This window comes from Sparus aurata, chromosome 7 (genome assembly GCF_900880675.1).
Source record: "Sparus aurata chromosome 7, fSpaAur1.1, whole genome shotgun sequence".
Lineage (NCBI taxonomy): Eukaryota > Metazoa > Chordata > Actinopteri > Spariformes > Sparidae > Sparus > Sparus aurata.
Genome location: NC_044193.1, coordinates 21,603,497 through 21,622,885, shown reverse-complemented (window position 1 = coordinate 21,622,885; position 19,389 = coordinate 21,603,497). Strand labels below are relative to the sequence as shown.

At 43.3% G+C, this 19,389-nt stretch overlaps 1 protein-coding gene across 11 annotated transcripts in view; it reads right to left on the bottom strand.

Moving 5' to 3' along the window:
* Window positions 1–19,389, bottom strand: part of prdm16 (PR domain containing 16) — a 186,140-nt gene that overhangs the window by 75,015 nt on the left and 91,736 nt on the right. For 10 of the 11 annotated variants that reach the window (XM_030423124.1, XM_030423132.1, XM_030423129.1 and 7 more), the window contains exon 3: window positions 12,513–12,563. In XM_030423124.1, the coding sequence (XP_030278984.1) occupies window positions 12,513–12,563 (51 nt within the window). The remainder of the gene's footprint in view (window positions 1–12,512; window positions 12,564–19,389) is intronic. The other variant, XM_030423125.1, reaches the window with a different exon arrangement.

Here is a 19,389-nt window from a genome sequence, read left to right as displayed (position 1 = left end):
GCATGATTGATGGTTGCTTTAAATGGAGGGGTCCAGGGCCGTCTCTATTGTTTCTCCTGACCAGACTCGCCACCTACTCCACCGCTTCCACCCCCGCTCCTTCACGTGGATTAGGGCCTGCCGTTTATTTAACAGTTCATTTGAGCGAAGGGGTGACCAAGGTGAAGCTGGTGGGGGTAGAGGGGGGGGGCGACGGGGGTTGGCAGGGTGTCTGCGCTGTGCCGTTGCGGGACGTCCCTTGCGGGACAGTGCCAGGCTGCGCTGTGGGGAGACGAGACAGGGCCTCCCCAGTGGACTAATGCCCTGTAATGAAGATTAAGACTCAGTCAAAGACCATACTGTTCAGTCGAGATCGGAGGGGAGGAGAGAGGGATGGAAGGAGGGGGAGAGGGAAGGAAGTGAGGATAAAGGATAAAGTAGGGATAGAGAGGACAGAAACCCTGGTTTTCAGAATGTGTTTGAGGCTGGATTATCCTAATTTGCAGCAACAGGTACTGATACCGCCGACTATAGAAAAAACAAATGCTGTGACTCATTGTTTGAGGAACCATAAAAGCCAACATTTCTTTATGTTCAAAATCTCTGAACCAGCAGGGAGACAAAAACAGGCCGTCATCAACAACACGCAGATTGAATTACAAGCTAGTGATCGCCTCTTAAAGCATCACTGCAGCCACAAACCTGTATAGAAAAATTCTGTGAAACAAAAACTGTTATATGAAACACTGTTCTGCATTCAAGCAGCCACAAAGTGCAAACTAGGGACAACAAAAACATCTATTAGGGTAAGATTGGCTGAGTTTATTTTAGCTCTGTTTCAAATGCACATTTTCATGCCCCTTTCCTCTGACTTGCGTGGGATCATGACAATTACGTAAATCCAGATGTATTGTGAGAATCGAGCCAAGTTAAGAGCAGCCAGAACTGTATTAACAGAAATAGACCAACACAGACTGTAGCAGTTACAGACTGAGACGAAAAAGTAAAATGCACACTGGGATAAAGTGCTGATATATAACTTTTGCTGTTTACCTACACATCTAATAGATATGTAGCTTCATTATCATCCCACATTCCTGTCAAAACTCAATATTCACTGTGCTTTTAGCTCCTGGAAAAAAAAACAAACAAACTGCGAGATGTTCAACTTTCATCGAGCCACATTTAGTCACTAAATTAATCCACTGTGCCAGCCAGTGTATTGACAAGTTGTGAGCCTGCATCGCACAGGATTTGTCTAAAATCAAACAAAAGAGAAAAAAGTAGGGATAGGAATTGATGAGATTTTACTAATACCAATGCCATTATGCATTCTGCTTATTCTTTATCAATTCTCTTAATAATTCCCGATGAATTTTCTGTGTGAAAAAATAGTGCTGAACTTACCTATATAATGCTAATGTTAGAACTTCAGGATATTTACCTTCCGTAAGAGACAGTGGAAAGTGCCGATTCTATGTTTCATAAAAGATGTTTTAGCATATTGTTGGTTTGTACACTCTTACTTGAAATTATGATTTTACAGACACTATGACTGGCACTACAATTACAGTTTTTTTTTTTTGGCACCCAACAGTCAGAATAATATGCCAGCATGGATTACAACAATCGATAAGCTTAGAGTTGCATAACTGAGACTGATGGGACGATTTCAAACTGGTTCTCTTTTCCTGTACGTATCCTTAAAAAAACAGAGTTGTAGAGTGAGCTGATAATTATCACTTCAAGCTACCACTTCCACATTAGACAACATTCGATTCAAGGTTAAACAAATTAAACATTTATCAATTCAGCTTTAAGAAGTGAGGAATGAGCTGCTTTTTATTCATTTTTGCATTAGCTGTTATCAGAGCAGCAGCTGCCCCTCCTTAATGTAAAGACTTATGTGTATTCTCTTTAAGATCAACTTAAGGATCCTGGATCTCACTGTATGAGAAACTAGGTATGTTTTTTTTTAACTCTGATTTTAATTTGTCCTGTTACAAAAATCAATTTATGCGTGATTTTAGTTAAAGTAGCTCCTGGATTTTAAAACTCTCTTGCCAATGTAGCTGATAAAGCAAGCTGTCCATTTTCTGGCCCAACAAACACCAAAACACATTAGCAGATACACACACACACGTGCATTCGTGATTGTGTGTCTCTGAGGCTCTCCTTGGAAGTGCGATGACAGTTAACCAGAGCTGCCTCAACACACGGCGCACATCACTTACCACTCCATGGCTAAAAGCTCCCCTAAGACCTGTTACGCCCAGACACACTTCCACTGTCTCCCGCCATCTCCTCATCCAGTCCCTCCTCTCCTCTCTCCTCTTCTCTTCTTTCTTTCCAGAACAATTTTTGAATGTTTTGTCTACGTAAAATATTCAAGGGGGCAGAGTGATTGCAGGCACAGAGATGGATAGATGGAAGGATGGATAGACGGATGAATGGATGGATGGATGGATGGGTAGGTGGGTGGGTGGGTGGAGAAAGGGGGATCTTTTTTCACATGACCTTGTGTTGGCGGGGCCAGCCTCTCACCCCCACTCCCTGTCTCTCTTCCCCAGACGGACTGTGTCTGTGACCAGCCTGGCAGTTCTTTCCTCTCTTGGGCATTCTGGCATTCCTCCCCGTCGTGCCCCCCCATCCCCCTGCCTCCGGCTGTCTCTTGCCCTCTAAGGGTTTCCATCTTTACTGACGCTCACTCAATATGCCGGACTCCATCTTTTGCCCATCTTTCTATGAAGGTCCTGGCGTTTCAGCAGCTCACCATCTCTTGTGCCGCCTCTGTTTCTCAGGCGGCTTTGGTCTTTCCCCTGTTCGGTTTGATTAATGAAGTGTTGAGGAAAATAGCGGCAAAGACCAAGATGCGGCGTGTAAAAAGAAGCCATTTTCTGCCGTCAAATGCTAAGATATTCTGTGAAAAGTTCTAAACTGATGGTCCGGCAATATTAATATAAGATTCTGTACAAGATCTCGTTCGCTGCAGCATCTGAGGTTGATTTGTTTGCGATACAGTGTGACTTAGGACTTCTCGAACACAAAAGACAAAAACACTCCCCCTTGTGATGCGGAGCCTCAAACGCAGCCAGCCGTTCTCACGCACAGATGAACCTTTATCTCCCTGGTCTGACACGTGAAAATATTTCTGACAAGCAGGACCACACAACTCTCTGTTCTCCTCCTCCCCCCTGGCTCCTGGGTCTCCGCGGCAACGGCATGCGGGTCGTCGTGTTATTATCACCAATGCTTGACCAGCCGGCCCTGCGCATTCACTCTATCTGCTTTAATGGACTCACTGCTTTCTTGACAGACAGGACAGAGTGCATGTGTGTGTCTTTTGTGTCGCTTTGTAAGCCCATGAGCATTAGGACGTCATGAATCCTCAGTAGTTAACTTGACAATCCCGCTGTCAAGATTGTCAAGTTTTGTTTTAAATAGGAGAAATATTTATGCTTTCAAAATGTCCATTCATTCACCAAGACATCAGCACTGGGACTAAGGTTAGGAAATCGTATGAGTTAAAGAAAAATTTACACCAGTGTGTGACGTGTAAGTGTTCAAATGAACTTTCAGGCTGCTTTAGATCGTGGTTTATTAATACTACTCGTCTTCCCCTCTTCTGCAATGGATTTGATCACTGAGTACAAACAAAAAATGGTGAGCCCAGACATCACCCTGTCTGGGCTGTTTCTGCTGTAAAACACTTCTCCAAATGCGAAACATTTATAAAACCAAGGTGTTACTTCATCTCAGCCTGTGTTTGACAGGCTATCCACAGGAACAGAGAAAAAAAAAAAAGACCCGATATGTCAAAATGTATTCCATTTAAAGTGCTCCAGAGGAGAACTCTTTATTGGAGAGGGTGATAATAAGGGAGCAGCAGAATGTCCTGATACAGATAGTAAAAAAAAATTTTTAAATGTGTGAATGTGTGTGCGTGCATGAATGTGTGCGAGGAAACTCATATGACAGCCCCCGCAACTGTCAAGACCATCGCCCTCCTCCTTTTGTTGGGTGACCCCGGAGAATGTGGTGGGAATGGCCACTGGGAGAGAGATTACGGAGAGAGACAAAGACTGAGAGAGAGGGAATAAGGGAAGGACAGAGAGTGAAAGGCGCAAGAAAAGAAAGACAGGGAGGGAGAGAGAGAGAGACAGAGAGAGAGAAAGAGAGAGACAGAAAGAGAGAGAAAGAGAGAGACAGAGAGAGAGAGGGAGAGAGAGAGAGAGAGAGAGAGAGAGAGAGGGAGAGAGACAGAGAGAGGGAGGTCAGGGAGCCAGCTGATGTGAAAGTGCCTCCGATCACCTCGTGCTTCTCCTTCGCCCCCTCGTTCTGTCTCTCTATCTGTTCCACTCTTTCTTTCCCTCGTTCCCACTTGAATTCCTCTCCCAGCGCTTCACTCCATTGTGACGTCGGCTTTTTGATCGACGATAACAACAGAGATGCGTCAGTCAGGGCCCACACATGCACACACACTGGATGCACAACACACACACACACAAATTAAAAGTGCCACTGCAAGTTAAAAGCGGCTGCTCACAGTCACACACACATACATGAACACTGCGACACACAGCCGTGGCCTTTGAGTGAATGCTCCTCGCGAGGCATAATGACAGCATTCTGCAGTAACCATAGCTGGGACAGTTCCCACAGACGAGACAGACAGAGAGAGAGAAAGACCATTTCTCTCTGTCTTCACCTCTCCTCCTACTCCCCACCTCCTCTCCAACAACCCTGACTTTGTCCGGAACATGTGACCTTACAAAGATCAACGCTATTGACTGACAAAGTCTGGACAGATGAATCTGTTAATGCAATCGGGGATTATGGACGCATTAAAGAAATATTCCTCCAAAAACACCTTTGAGTTCCAAATCATTTTCACTTTAAAGTCTGAAAGTTGGCTCCAAAAATTTTGACTTGTTAAAATATCACTAGAAATATCTCCATCCATTCCTTAAGCATAATCCATACACAATCAATGATTAATTGTTGAATGGGTTAGAAGGAGGTAATTGCATGACAAACAAGGCGTGTTTTGAGTAATTTTAAGGAGGAACCGGTCAAATTTCTGAGGGCATGCAGGGAAATCCATAATTTCATTCATTCCAGGTTACAGTGCGTTTAATTTTGGTCACTTGTCGCTTTAACTTTCCGAAGTGAGTGAGAGAGCACAGAGGGAGGGACCTGGACTTGCATGGAGTGGCTGGCACCTCAGACGGCAGAAGATTTACCATCTTGAACAGACAGATGAACAGCATAGTCTTGCTCTGGTTAGAGATGGATCTTTGACGCCGGTGATATTGATCCATACGCTGCTGAGGAGCACCTCTACAAACTTTAGTGGCCTTCTTTCAAACTTGCGGTGATTGTTTTAGTAGTCTTTCAGCTGAGCTCAGCCAGAATTTAACAGGATGATGTTAGGAGGTATGCTTTGAAAGATTATCCTGTCTTGGGATCCAAACATTCCACAACATACATGATTTCCACCATGTGAGCTAAATCTCTGCATATTTGTCTGTCTGTCTGCGTCGGACTGCTTCCCGTCCCTCTGTAACCTACCACACAAACACTACATGGAGGCTCAGTGCTGACAACCTCCGGTTTTAAACCACTTTTATTTTTTCTTCCTTGTCTGACCCAACACAGTGCAGGATTTGGCAGTGTATATTTTGAAGAGGGGGTGGGGAAGAAGGTGGTGATGGTGGTGCTTGATGGTAGGGGGGGGGGGCAGGTTACGGAGCCAAATGAAAACATGTCACTCAGGGCCCATTAAAACGTAACCCTGCCCAGCAGAAGAAAGGGACCCAAATCATCATTAAGTCATCTCGGGGCAAAGTGAAAACCGCAAATATTATTCCTTCACCCCCCCCCCACACACACCACCGCCACACCCAACATACACACACACACACAGTCTGACACTCCTCCCCTTCTTTTCCTTCAGATGACAGAGAAGACGGGATGATTGGAGCTACGGTGTGTTTGCTCACTGCCTGAGAATGACAAGAAGATGTTTTCTTGGAACTTCCTGATCATGGAACATTTTGGAAGTTTTCCGAGCAGACATGAAGTAATTCATACCAGTAAAGTTCTCTCACTTTGGGTAGACAAACTGGTCTGTCTGTATATACGTCTATCTATCTATCTATCTATCTATCTATCTATCTATCTATCTATCTATCTATCTATCTATCTATCCATCTATCTATCTATGTAAAGTCTGAAAACAAAGTTTCAACTGTAAATCACAATGTCCCAGAACCCAAGTGATGTCATCAAATTGCTAATTTCATCTGAGTAACAGCTGGAAATCCACAAGACATTCAATGTACAACTAAAGTGGCACTCATCTGAGTGCATACCTCCACCAAGGCCCAACTGTCCCCGTTTTACACACTTAGAGACACCAGAGAGGCTGAGACACTGGAACATCGAAATGATTTGAAGCTGTTATTTCGAGGTAAGACAAATAACATAATATCGCTTTAAACAAATCCATGCTCAACAATAACCGACATCTGCCTTTGGTTGTTAGAAGGCCATCCCAAAAGCTCTGAAGAGCCTCCCATGCTGCACTCTGATGTCAGCTATTACTGCACCGTGCTAAAACCAAAGATGGAGGATTAGTCTACAAAAATAAGCACGGTGTGGTCTAGTGGTTTTGTTTTGTTGTGGAATTCACAGAGATATTTTTGGTAAAATCCAACTTTATAGACTTTCAGTATAGGCTTTGTGTTTATGTGTGTGTGTGTGTGTGTGTGTTCAGGCCATTTCCTGCTCTTTTGGCTCATCCCTCCACAGTCAAGTCATGGCCCTGGGGAGCCCACTGCCAAGCCCTGGGCACTCACACCACCACAAACAGATAAACACCTACACACCTACACACACACACACAAGCACACAGAGTCACCCCGTAACCAGGGGGCATTTGTGACGTTCACTTTATGAAAAATGACTTGCCCCCGTGGCGCACCGGGGTGGCAGTGATTATAATATCCAGATAATCATTTCAAACAAATTATCATAATTATCAATCAATCATGAGCCTATTTAAGCAGGGGGGAGGGACGGGAGAGCGTGGTGCTGTTGGCAGGGGGTAAACTATGGCCCGGAGCACTGGATCACTTCTGTGACCCATGAGCCTCCCTCTGTCCACATAATAGCCCTCATACATTTAGGGTCATTTAGCTAGCGTATTTAGAGACTCAATTCCCCAGCTTGATATTGGAAAAAATAATATTCGCGCACACACACACACACACACACACACACACACACACACACACACAAAACTGCGTGCTCACAGACATGCACACACACACACGTAGAGTCACGACAGCTGACCCCCATTTGGTGCCCTAGTCTTTCAACATGGAGTGGGAAAAATCTACTTATAGGTCAGAGTTCAGATCAACCCCTCTCATTTTCCCATTTACAAATAAAGCTGCATCTAAAAACACACATTTGAAGTTTGACCGAAGGAGCATGGAAGAACATCCCTGTCGAGTACAGAAAGCAAGACATGTGGCGCTATCTATAAATCAGAAATATGTTCACTCACACAAATAAGAGAGGCAGACTGACACGGACTTAAAGAGGTATTCCGCTGTATTCTTTTTTTTTCACGGTAAATCCCCTGTGAATAGCAGCGTGAATTGATTCAATCTCAGTGGTATTGAGAGGTGAATGAATGGGGATTGGAGAGAGAGAGAGGGAGAGACAGAGACATTGAGAGAAAGAGAGATAGAAAAGGAGAGAGAGATAGATAGTAGCCTTCGGGGGGAGATGATCGTCTTGGGAAAAAAGCAATCAGTGCTCATTGATTTTCCCTGCTGGTTGAATGGAGGGTGTCTATCTGGAAGTCATTATCTGCCATCTGATCTGCTGGAGTGTTTACACACGTCGGGATGGACAGCGGCGCTCCTCTGAAGATGGGGATTAACACACTCACACACACACCACACATGCAACAGAGCACAGACTCTTTCTCTAACCCTGCTCCCTATCTGGTAACCACTTTTAAATCCAAAGATTCCAAAAAAAACCCACAAGTCCTCCGATACCCCATTAACTTCCACACACACACAGACTTAAGTGTATATTCAATGTGTGGATGAGAATATACGTAAGCAGGGCCTAGACAGCTAAACAGACAGAGAGTCCTTTTTTGTGTGGCTGGACCAGACCAAATCAAACAATCCCCGATCCTATCGCCAATAGCCACTGATAGCAATCTATAGCTCCAACAACATGCTGTCTGTCAGAGAGAGAGAGAGAAAGAGAGCGAGGGGAAGACGGTGGATGAAATGAGCAGAGAGGGGATTCAGATAACACATCTTTTTTTTATTTTCTGTCCGTGGGTGGGATGTGAAGATGCATGTGCGTAAGCCAATATTGCTCGATCCACGTCTGAGCAAGCGCAGGATATGAGTCCAAAGCCTTAAACCTCACACACTCACACACATGCACACATAGCTGTAAGCTCTGGGCAGCTTTCAGTAAGTGGGCTTGTGAAGCTACAATAACATCTTTGCTTCCGTTTTATCCCTCGCCTTAACCCGGACTCTACTAGTGCCCCCCGCTCTTCACACTCACTCAGCAGCGTGGAATGAGCCCGTGATGGTGGTCAGTTTGAATGTGCTAACGCGTGGAAAGTGTGAACACATGTTAATAGGTTTAATATCACCGTAAAATTGTTATAAGTTATTTTATCAGAGAGAATACTGACTCAGAAAATCATCAGCAGCTGCAACCTTGGACAAATTATGTATGTCATTCCTTGAACACTTTGGCGAAAAGTGCTCGAAAAGTTTTTGCCCCGACATCCTAGTGGACTTACAGAGACACCTTAAACTCGATTACTGGATAAGTATCTACGATTATGAAATTAGGATCGTGGACTTTTTGAGCACTGACTGCACATGTTCTGTTACTGAGCATTGCTAAATTCATCAGTCAGTCAGTCAGTCAGTCACTTGTTCCTTCATGTGAAACTTTTTATGCTACTGTCTTGGTCTGGACCTTTGAATTGCATCCTTTTGTGACTCACTTTTTGACCCAGAAATTATTATTATTATATTATTATACAAAGTTGTTATAGAATGACTACCCTATTTAATATATTAGTAGTGGTTTCTAGAGGCCGACCAATGCTTGATTTTTGGGGCAGGTGCTGATAATCATATTAGGGAGTAAAAAAATGTGATGTACTGAGGCATATGTATAAGTAGGATATACGTGCTATTATGAATTAATAAACGTCATGGTCAACAACATAAGTGCACTAAAACAGAAAACTTCACCCAGGATTTTAACAATTATGAATTACTTCAACCATCTTTTTCTGCAGTACTATCTCTAAAAGTAAAAAAGTTCATATCAGCACGCATTGGATAACATGTACACCGACACAGTTAGATTTGTGACCGGCCTTTATCAGCTGGCAACAAAGGGCAACCAATATGTCAGCCGGGCTCTAGTAGCTTCTGCCTCTTTCCAGTCATAAAATTTGCTTTTTGGAACGTCACTTAAATATGAGTATAGAATTCATATGTACAGTGAGAAACAAAACATTAGTGTTTCATGTTTTCCAGTGCCTATACTGTACATGTCATCTCATCCAATAATCAATCTGTGTGTCCAGCCAGTTTCATGCAGCCTTCCTTCTCTAAACTAATCTGTGACTAAAAAAGTAGCAAAATAAAGCTTACAGCAACTTTATCAGTTGTTTGCAAATAGATATTTCTCGTTATATCAACTGTAACACATATTAACATAACAACAGATCAGTTTTACTGTTAATGTAAAGCGCAGCAATAAGACACACAGTCACACACACGCACACACACACACCTTTCAGCAGCGAACTAGTTTATTCACAAGCTACAACTCAATTAACATTCTGCCTTAATCAAGCATAGCGATGGTAATGACACAGTGGAGGCAGGAGAAGTCAATGTTTACGTGCCTATGTGTGTGTTTATGTGTGCACCCATGTACTGTGCACGCGTGTGTGTGTGTGTGTGTGTGTGTGTGTGTGTGTGTGTGTGTGTGTGTGTGTGCGCGACTGCACGATGTGGATGAATGAGTCATGTCATAAGGAATGGCTCATGCATAATTTCATTCATATTCATAACAGGCATGTGGTCTGCCACCGCCCGATGAGGGCCCACCGCAACTCACACTCTGCATAATGAGATGTGGCCTGTGTGCATGTGTGTGTGTGTGTGCTTGTGTGTGTGTCTGTGTGTGTCTGTGTGTGTCTGTGTATTTTATGTACTGTAGGTAAGTGCACTGTATATCTGGGTTCTGTCATCTGTGTGAATGTGTGTATTACAACTTCTACAACGCTTCTGTCGGTGATGTGTGTATGCGCGTTTTCTGCACTTGCGAGTGTGAAAATGTGTGCGCATGCATGAGCGAGTGCACAGACCACTCTCATATGGAAGGTGGTTAGGTAGTTTATAAAACCGTGTACGTTTTTCCACATTGTACGAACATGTGGGGAACAGGGACCAGCCCAAACCATCTGCGGTCAACTCTTAAAATAAGCTCATTGACTAATGTAGGATCTCAAATCAACCGAGCAGTCGGTGATTTGCATGCCTGCCTGTTTATAACTGGTACGGCAATGAGACCCTTGACCTGAAATGCAAATGAGGAAATTTAAGTGATTTTGTTTTTCTAAGGACCAAATTGGCCATAATTGTAAATTACGCCAAAAGAGATTTGAGGTGAAATACGTCTTGCGAAGGTTGAAGTGTCTCTGCACACACACGCTCTCTCCACTCACACACTGATTTTATTAAGGGGAGCTGGATTTCACATTGAAAGTTACCATTAGTTCTGCTCCTGATGTTTTGGTCCTTCTGTCATGTAAGATAAGAAGCTCAAAGGAGACAAAATCCAAATCTCAGTTTTAATTTTCATAGATTGCTAAAGTAAAAACGTGACATGATTAATGTTTTTTGCTCCATTTGTCGACCACCATTAATCAAATTGCGCCTAAGAAATGTAAAGAAATGTTTGCATTCAAAACCTTTTTTTCAACCATCTTATACTGATGCTTATTGTACTGCAAGCTCAGCCAATCAATTCTGAAGTAAAACAAAAAAAAACCAAAAACAATCACATTTTTCAAAACAGTGTCAATAATGGTGTTTGGTTTCCTCTAAAACTCAAATCTGATTAAAAAAAAAAAATGCACATCATTTACGACTGTCCCATTTTCAGCCATTGATTTAAGTTTCAGCAGCCCTGCCATTGACTTGAGTCGGAGCTACGCCTGCGTGGCTTCGGTCATTTTCACAAAGAGTGCCCACTCTGCTGTAGCCATTGTTCTTTCATGGACCATTAGGTGGACATGAACTCTCTCGCCGTCCTGTCTTGACCTGGCGACACTGGCCGTAAAAACAAACTGCCCAGCCTCCTCAATAAATTTATCACCTCATAAAGTGGTCAGTGACTGGTCAATGGGACGTATCGGCCACTGTGTGTGTGTGTGTGTGTGTGTGTGTGTGTGTAAAGAGAGTGAAGAGAGGGTTACCGAATGCTGATCATATGAAGTTCATGCACTCTGCAGTGAATCCAGTGTTAAAAAGCTGATTTATTTGTTAAAGCCTTTAATCTTTGATCTTCATCACTCATATGTTTTGTAGAAAGCTCAGCAAACTTTATACTCATAAGGATATTCAGTTATATCAATGAAGACACTTAGGTGCATTAATCAAAGCATGCAGATTATGTATGTTGCACAATAAGCAGCTGCTTTAGGTAGTTACTATGTATTCATGTGCTGCCGGAAAATTCACATGAACGACTTGGAAAGTCGTAGAACATTTTGGTACACGAATTGCTGAGTTGACGCCATAAGATGCTGAAACATGGCGGACGAAAATGAACATTGGCATGATAATTTGTTTGACATATTCATGTATTGTATAGTCTTTGTATTTTCTCCTTTGCGCTTCCTTGTCACTCCAATACTGGAAACAGCTGTGATGTTTAAACGCTCTGAGCAAGAAAATGCAAAACGACTTCCGTGTTGCTCCCACATTCTGACATGACGCACATAAACACACTGAAGTCGGGAGAACAACTTCCCAACTTGGGAAAAGGGACCATCCATAACATTTGATAATCCTTATTTACACACAGGAAAACATTTAAATAAAACCGCTATCACACACACACTCACACACACACATCGAGCCACACAAAACAAAACCATCACAAATATTATTCAAACTATAACCTATTAAAAGATTTGAGGTCTCCAGTTTGGTATGAGCCTTTAAAGACAAAATCTTAGTCCAACATGGGACATTTGCATAATTGTGTACCCGGTAAAACGGCAAGAGCTGCCAGTACAAATATAGAAAATGAGACCCAACTTTTGTGCTATAAACTTTACTCTCACAGCAACTTCATGATGTGTAGGTAAAACCCAGCAGGATAGTTGTCATGCGGGGGAGAGGGACGGAGACACAGGTCGTAAAATCCTACAGATATAACAATCTTACCTTTTTGATGCAGCTGTCAGGGGAGGCGTCTTCATGGTCGTTCATCATCTGCTAGAAAAAAAAAAAATCATGTATGTAAAAATGTATTTGCAAAGTGCTTTGTAGTACCACAATCCACCCCGTTCTCCAAATACCTGTTTATTAAAGCATTAAAAGTGAATACAGACATGGGTTGTGACCGTAGCTGCTTGATGACACGAGCACAGGGTGTTCACAGTTCATCACACAGACCCTCTGGGCTACAAATGTGACCGGAGGGATATCATAATGGTCGGAGAGGTCACAAAAACACACACACACACACACACACACACACACACACACACACATGGAGGCAAACATAACACAACACACACACCCACTCTGATGAATGAATGCCCCACAGATTTGACGTTAATTCTCCGCTTCAGCGTTGCAGGAAATTTTGCTGAGACCGTGTTTGTGTGTCTGCGTGAGTGTGTGTCTGTGTGTGTGTGTGTGTGTGTGTGTGTGTGTGTTTATAATTAAGCCTTCAAGCAATATTTACTGGGGGCAGATGGGTGGTAGAATGCTCCCAGTGTCTGCCAGAGGAAATGAAGGAAGTCGGGGAATGATGAAGAGATGGGGCTGCTCTGCTGCGACGACAGGGCATTTCACATATAATGGCAACCCAGAGTCTCTCCCCGTCTTTCTCTCTGAAGCCCATTGATGGCGGGTGAGCATCAAAGAAGAGATGCAGACTGTTTTCAGAGCCGTTTTAGGCGGGGTGGTGGAGATCAGCGTGGCACTTTACTGAGCTGAAGTGAAATTAGCCCTATAAAACTTCCTCAAGCGCAGACACACAGCGTATCTGAGCCTCCCTTTTCCTGCGCCCTATCCTCCCCATCTGCCCTTTAACAGTAGCTGTGTTGTTTGGGTGTTGTGACAAGACTGGCTGCCTTTATATAAGAGCTGACATATTAAAGTTTGTATTTCCTAAACCGGTGTGGCCCACCGCGATTGGGAAAGAGACATTTATCTGCTGTGGAATCTGCTGTGGAAAACTGTGGAGCTTTTCTTTGAGTTCTGGCGCACAGCAGCTTCTTTAATGCGCCTTCCTATATAAGGACCCGATTCACAGGAAGTGATGATGAATTGTGCCTGTGAGCTTATGGATGTGGGCACTCGTACGCACCTCAAGATAAAGGTCCATAAGTTTGTCTGTAATTCTCGCTATTAATTCTCCACTAAATGGAAACCAAGTAGCTAATAGAAGCTGGCTCTCAATTCTTCTATCTCCCCTCTCGCTAAACAGTGAGCCAGATGGGCCATATGTGCACCCATGTGCCGTACGCCGTGGTTTCCTACATTAAGCTGTCAGGGGATCTGTTTCTCAGCCTTGCCAAATGGGAGCAATTAAGCCACAGATACTTACAACAGTGTTCTCAGCCTACTTACACATCATCTAAACCTTTACAGAAGCATCCTGTTTCTGAAATCAGTTTCAAACAACGCAACAGTAAACATGACATCCCCTCGGGAGCTGCAGTCTCCCCGATGCAATTTGTCACATCGTTTGGACTTGTAACTGTAAGGGATGCAAGTAACGATTGTTTTCATTGATGATTAATCAATCATTTATTTCCTCTATCAATTGATTAGTTGTAATCTAGAAAATGTCAGAAAATGTCAATCAAGGTTTTAGCTGTAGATGACATCATGAGTGTCTTGTTTTTTTCCACAACCCAAAGATTTACCCAAAGTTTACTGTCATTGAGAAGAAAGACACCAGGAAATATTCACAGTTAAGAAGCTTGAATGGGGAATGGGCTGAGGGAAGGGGGTTTAAAGAGACAGGAGCTAAAACAGAGTGTTTCAGACAGCTGCAGCACCAGACAGTTTGAGAAAACTGATGTGTTTTTCGAGCAATCAAGCATTCTGAACCTGAAAATGAGCATAATATATCTAAATTAAGTGAACCGATTACACGACTATCAAAATAGTTGCCGATTCATTTAAAAGTTGACAATTAATCGGATAAGCGTTGCAGGTATAGTCCCTATTTTGTAGATGTGTAAAACAAAACACACAAGTTTCATTAAAAACTGATGTGTGGCCATGATGAATGAACAAATGCGCTAACAAAGCAAATGAGTCTGGTTTATCGCTTTCCCTCAGTAAAGAGCGGACAAGAGTTGTTACTACAGTCAGTACGAATGATGTAAGGTGTGCAGGATTCTTTGATTTCTTTGCAGATCGGGTTTGAAATTGTTATTCAGTTGCGGCATGAAGATTCATGTGTCAGTAGATAAGATCTCTGGCCTCTGCAGCTCTCTAAAGATGGTGTGTATGTTTATGTATTGTGTTTCAGACGTGCTTTTGCTCTTTGGGAAGAATAGCCACGGATGCACATACGCAGGTTTGCGGGAACAAGAGAGAATGGTTATAAGATGCCTGTGTAGCCTGAAAATAAAACAAACACTTTGACTTATTTCTCTCTGTTTTTGACTAACTTTTACATTGTTTTTCTTCAATGTACCCCTGTGTGTGGGGTAAATTAGTTTTGTGGAAAGATCAATTAGGATTAATGGGTCTGCTCCGTAAGTAAAAAAAAACAACAAAAAAAACATGCATGTGAACTTTAAACATGGCGATAGAGTAGATAAAGAAATAGAAAGAGAGCGTAAGAGGGAGAGAGAGAGAGAGACAGAAAGAGAGAGAGAAAGAGTGAGTAACAGTGAGAGAGAGAGGACTTCCCCTTTCTTGTAATGCACAAGACCAGCTGCAACAGTTTACAAAACCAACAGCTTGGCTGGGCCGTCTAAAATGCTACCAGGCGTTCAACAACTATAGGACAATTTCTGGACTTTCCCCCTGCTCTGTTCAGCTGCATGCCAAGTGTAAATATGTGTGTGTATCAAATTGTGCAAGAGTAACCTAAAACTGTAGAAGACATGCAAGCAGACATGAGTGGTTTTTACTGATGCCTTAATGTCTTTCAGCTTCAGGTGGGGGGTCGGGCCGCTGTGGGCTTTCTACCGTCCAAACCTCAAGTCTTCGGGTCCAGAAACACTGAGCTGACTGTCAGGAAAATGCTAATTATAAACCTTCCTGGCTTTGAATTCTATGTAATTCTAATCTAAATTGTTTGTCTGTTGAAAATAGTTGGGGGTTTTTTAAGCAACATTTAAAGAACAGTGGTAAACAGGGTTTCCAGCGGTGAAAAGCAAGGGCTTGTGCAGTGATTATAATAACTGTAACACAAAGGCAGGTGGAGTTGCTCTTTCAACACTGGTATACTGTGCGCACGCACACACACACACACACACACACACACACACACACACACACACACACACACACACACACACATACACTGACACACACACCAGACAGACAGAAAAGCACAGAGAATAGCCTTGCAGCAGGACCTGCCAACCAAATAAATAAGCTATTAATTAGGGAAGGAAAATGTGATTGGCTACCGACTGGCCGTGCTATGATTTATTGCACGTGTCACCATCATCTCAAAGTGACTTTTACTCTGGGTCGGTGAGACAGGTCCAAATAGAGACTGGCCTATGTTGGGAGGGATAGGTTTTCCACTACACACAGTGAGAGGTAAAATTGTCCATTTGTTCTGTATCTAGCCTGCTGAACGCTGACATGTCAATATGTCTTATGGAAAAGAGAAAACACTGAAGCGAGGGTAATTAGAAAGTGTGTGTAAGTGTGTGTCTGGGCACACAAACTTCTCTCTCTGGCCCATATGACCTCAAACATAAACAAATCCAGTCGTGGCTTGATGAAAGTGCAGCCACCTGCAGAATCCTTCCACCGAGAGCTGTCCAGACCCTCATTAGGGGTATGCATAAAAAGTGTATGTGTGTGTGTGTCTCTCACCATGTCTGCGCTGTGTGCTTTCACACTAGGCGAGAGAGGGAAAGCCCCGCCATTATTAGTTTTTCATAGCGCAGCTTTTGTTATTGGACAGAGTCAGGAGTTTTTCAACAACACGTTAGCACCATGCGTACTGACATGCCACGATGACCGAGCGGACAAAAGAAAACACGACGTGGGGAGAGACACTCAGTGAGTTGACTGCCTCATTGTTTTTACAAGACCTGTCACAGCCTAAAACACATGACGGAGCGAAATCCCGCTCAGTTTATTTCCAGAACTCATTTAACGTGAAAAAACAGCAGAAATGCCCCGAGGGGGGTTTCCGTATAGAGCCCATAAAGCATATGTGGTTATTCATGTACAGCTCAAGTCAAACCTTGAGAGAACGGACCATACAGTGATATTCTAGTCATAAAATTCACCAATGAGAAGGCTGAGTGAGTAGCCATAGCAACTAGAGGACCTCACAAAGCTTGCTCATCATCATCCTCAAGAGAAGAAGAGGGCTCCACTTGGAGGTTTTGCGTCGTAGGAAAATGTTAGCGTTCTGTTGCCAAAAACAATTCTCCTCAACTCTGGATAATATGAGGCAATACAGCAACACGGCCCAATGGATGGCTGCGGATGTCACAAAGCCACAAGTTTCCAAAAAGAACCAGCAGCAAACAAACCTCAGGGCTTTTTGAACCAGGGCCCTGACTGACAACCCATTGGCTGCAAGAGCCACACCAAGAAAGCCACAAATTGAAAGTTTTGCTACGCATTTATTGGGAACTTTTGCAGCTTCTTGGCACGTTGACAGGACTTCATTGTGGTGGCGATGCCTCGGACGGGTTATTGATCTTTTTGACGTAAAGATGGGAGAGGAAGCAGTCTTTCACTGTGGGTCGTGTTGAATAATAAACTGCAGAGAAAGCGTATTTGCGTCAAGCGGGAAAAAGAGAAAAATGAAAGGCGAGACTGTTTCTCGTTGCTGGAGCCGTTCAAATCGGAGCTAACTATCATGTCAAACATGATCTCAACAAATGGATCTGACTCCTGTGACTCCCAGATACTTGCAAATCTGATCGGAACACTTTAAAATCAATGCAACGACATGACTGCCCCCAAAAAAGGAAGAAAATGAAGTGGGGATATCAAGTCTCCAGTGTTTATTTCTCTGGGGTCTGGTGCTATCATTTTAACTCTGTGATAAAGAACCTTTACACGTTCCTGCCAGAGTCTGCCAGATTGTTTGACTAAGGATACGCGTCTGATTCGGTCTGCTTCTTAGCATCAAGTCAAGACGGTGCCTGGTTGTGGTTCCAAGACCTTTCTCTTGCATGTCCTTTAAAAGGGTGTAAAATGGGGCTATTTCGGGACTTCCCAGAGATAGGGGCCTTGACAGCTGACCCAAAACAAGACCAGAGCTACGACTTCTTAAAAACATGCCTCAACAATGAGGTTGCTCGAAGGGCTTAAGTAGGGAGGTGGGGAGACTATGGCGGGAGAGGAGGAAACGGGGTCGAAATTTGCACTGTTAAATACCAGGAAGTTGGGCGTCCATCAGATAGAATATATTTATGATGACTTTAATAAGCGGAAGACTTGAGGTGCTTTGGCCAAGACAAACATAAAGGGGAGTGCTGGGACTAAACTTTCCCTCTCTTTCTCTGTCTTAGCTGATAAAGAAGGTAATTATGAATGTAATCACTGTTCGGTCCCTTATCTCCACTTTGCTGTGAAGCTTAATGTGAGAAAATTATACAGCTCATTGGCAAAAGCAAAAGAAATTGATGCCAAAGGAATGCATGTGATGCCATTAGAAAGAGGAAAGGTAGCCTGACACTTATCACACCAGGTTAAAGCTAACACTGTTACCCAACCCTACATCCAGATGGGTCTACACAGGGTGCGGCCTGTGACGGAACTAAGAACTGTTGGTGAGATAGAGCTTAGTGCACAAAGGTTAGATTTGGAAGGCAAACACTCAGAACTATTGTGCGTCTCTGGAAAGTCACGGCCACTTGTCAAATACAAACGGCTGGTATTTACAGAACGAGCAATGACCCTGTGTGTCCTAAGAGTCTTTGTGTGATTTATGAAGAAAATGCCATAGTGAAATATCCTGGCAGGGTTTATGTTGACCTCAGACAGGCTTGTCTCATCATTTCAATGTCCTTTTTGATTCACAGGTCTTGCATAGACATGTGTGGCCTAGGTGCTGCACAACATACACTTGGTACAAACGAGGGATTCAAATGTTTGTATTCATACACCCTGACAGTTGTAGCGTTTGATGTCTTTTCTCTGTAAGAAGGTGATGTCTCAGGTGACGTTTGCACTTAGTCAGCAAACAAACCTTGGAGCTGAAGCATACTTTCATGAAAAAGAGAGTGAGAGGAATGCGAAGGGAGGCGGAAGAGAGCAGGATTCTGCAAATTTATTAAAAAGGGTCATATTTTCATGGCAGCCATGTAAACCATTCATCACCTGACGTCCAAGGCCCCTTATCCTTTTAAGGCCATTGACTCTGAACTTGATATCGACAGAACCATACAGATAAATTATCTGCCTGGCCTTCGCTTTATTGATAAGTCATTTGGGCAGATGATCAGTAATAATCATAAGTGAATAAGGGTGTGCCAATAGATCTTCTGCCAGCAGATGCTGTGACAGGCACAGGGTTGAGGCCCAATAAATAACCCTACCTTTTGGCCTAAGAGGATTGCCTACACAGCATCGGCAGCTGCTGTGGCATGCCTTTCAGATAATGATATATCACGTCCTCCCTCTTCATTTTGATAAAGGTTGCAGTTTATCGATACGTGGCAGCAGGAAGAAAAATAATATTGCCTTATTTCTAATGATCTCCTCCTCTTCCCATGACACGTATTGCCTCTCAGCAAGCAAGGGGGTTATGGGAATAAGATTTAGGGTCTTGACTTGAGGGCATATAGATCGAATCAAAGGTCATGCCACGGATACTTTTCATTTCACATACCTCAGCTGAACGAGATGCCTACACAGCCTATGC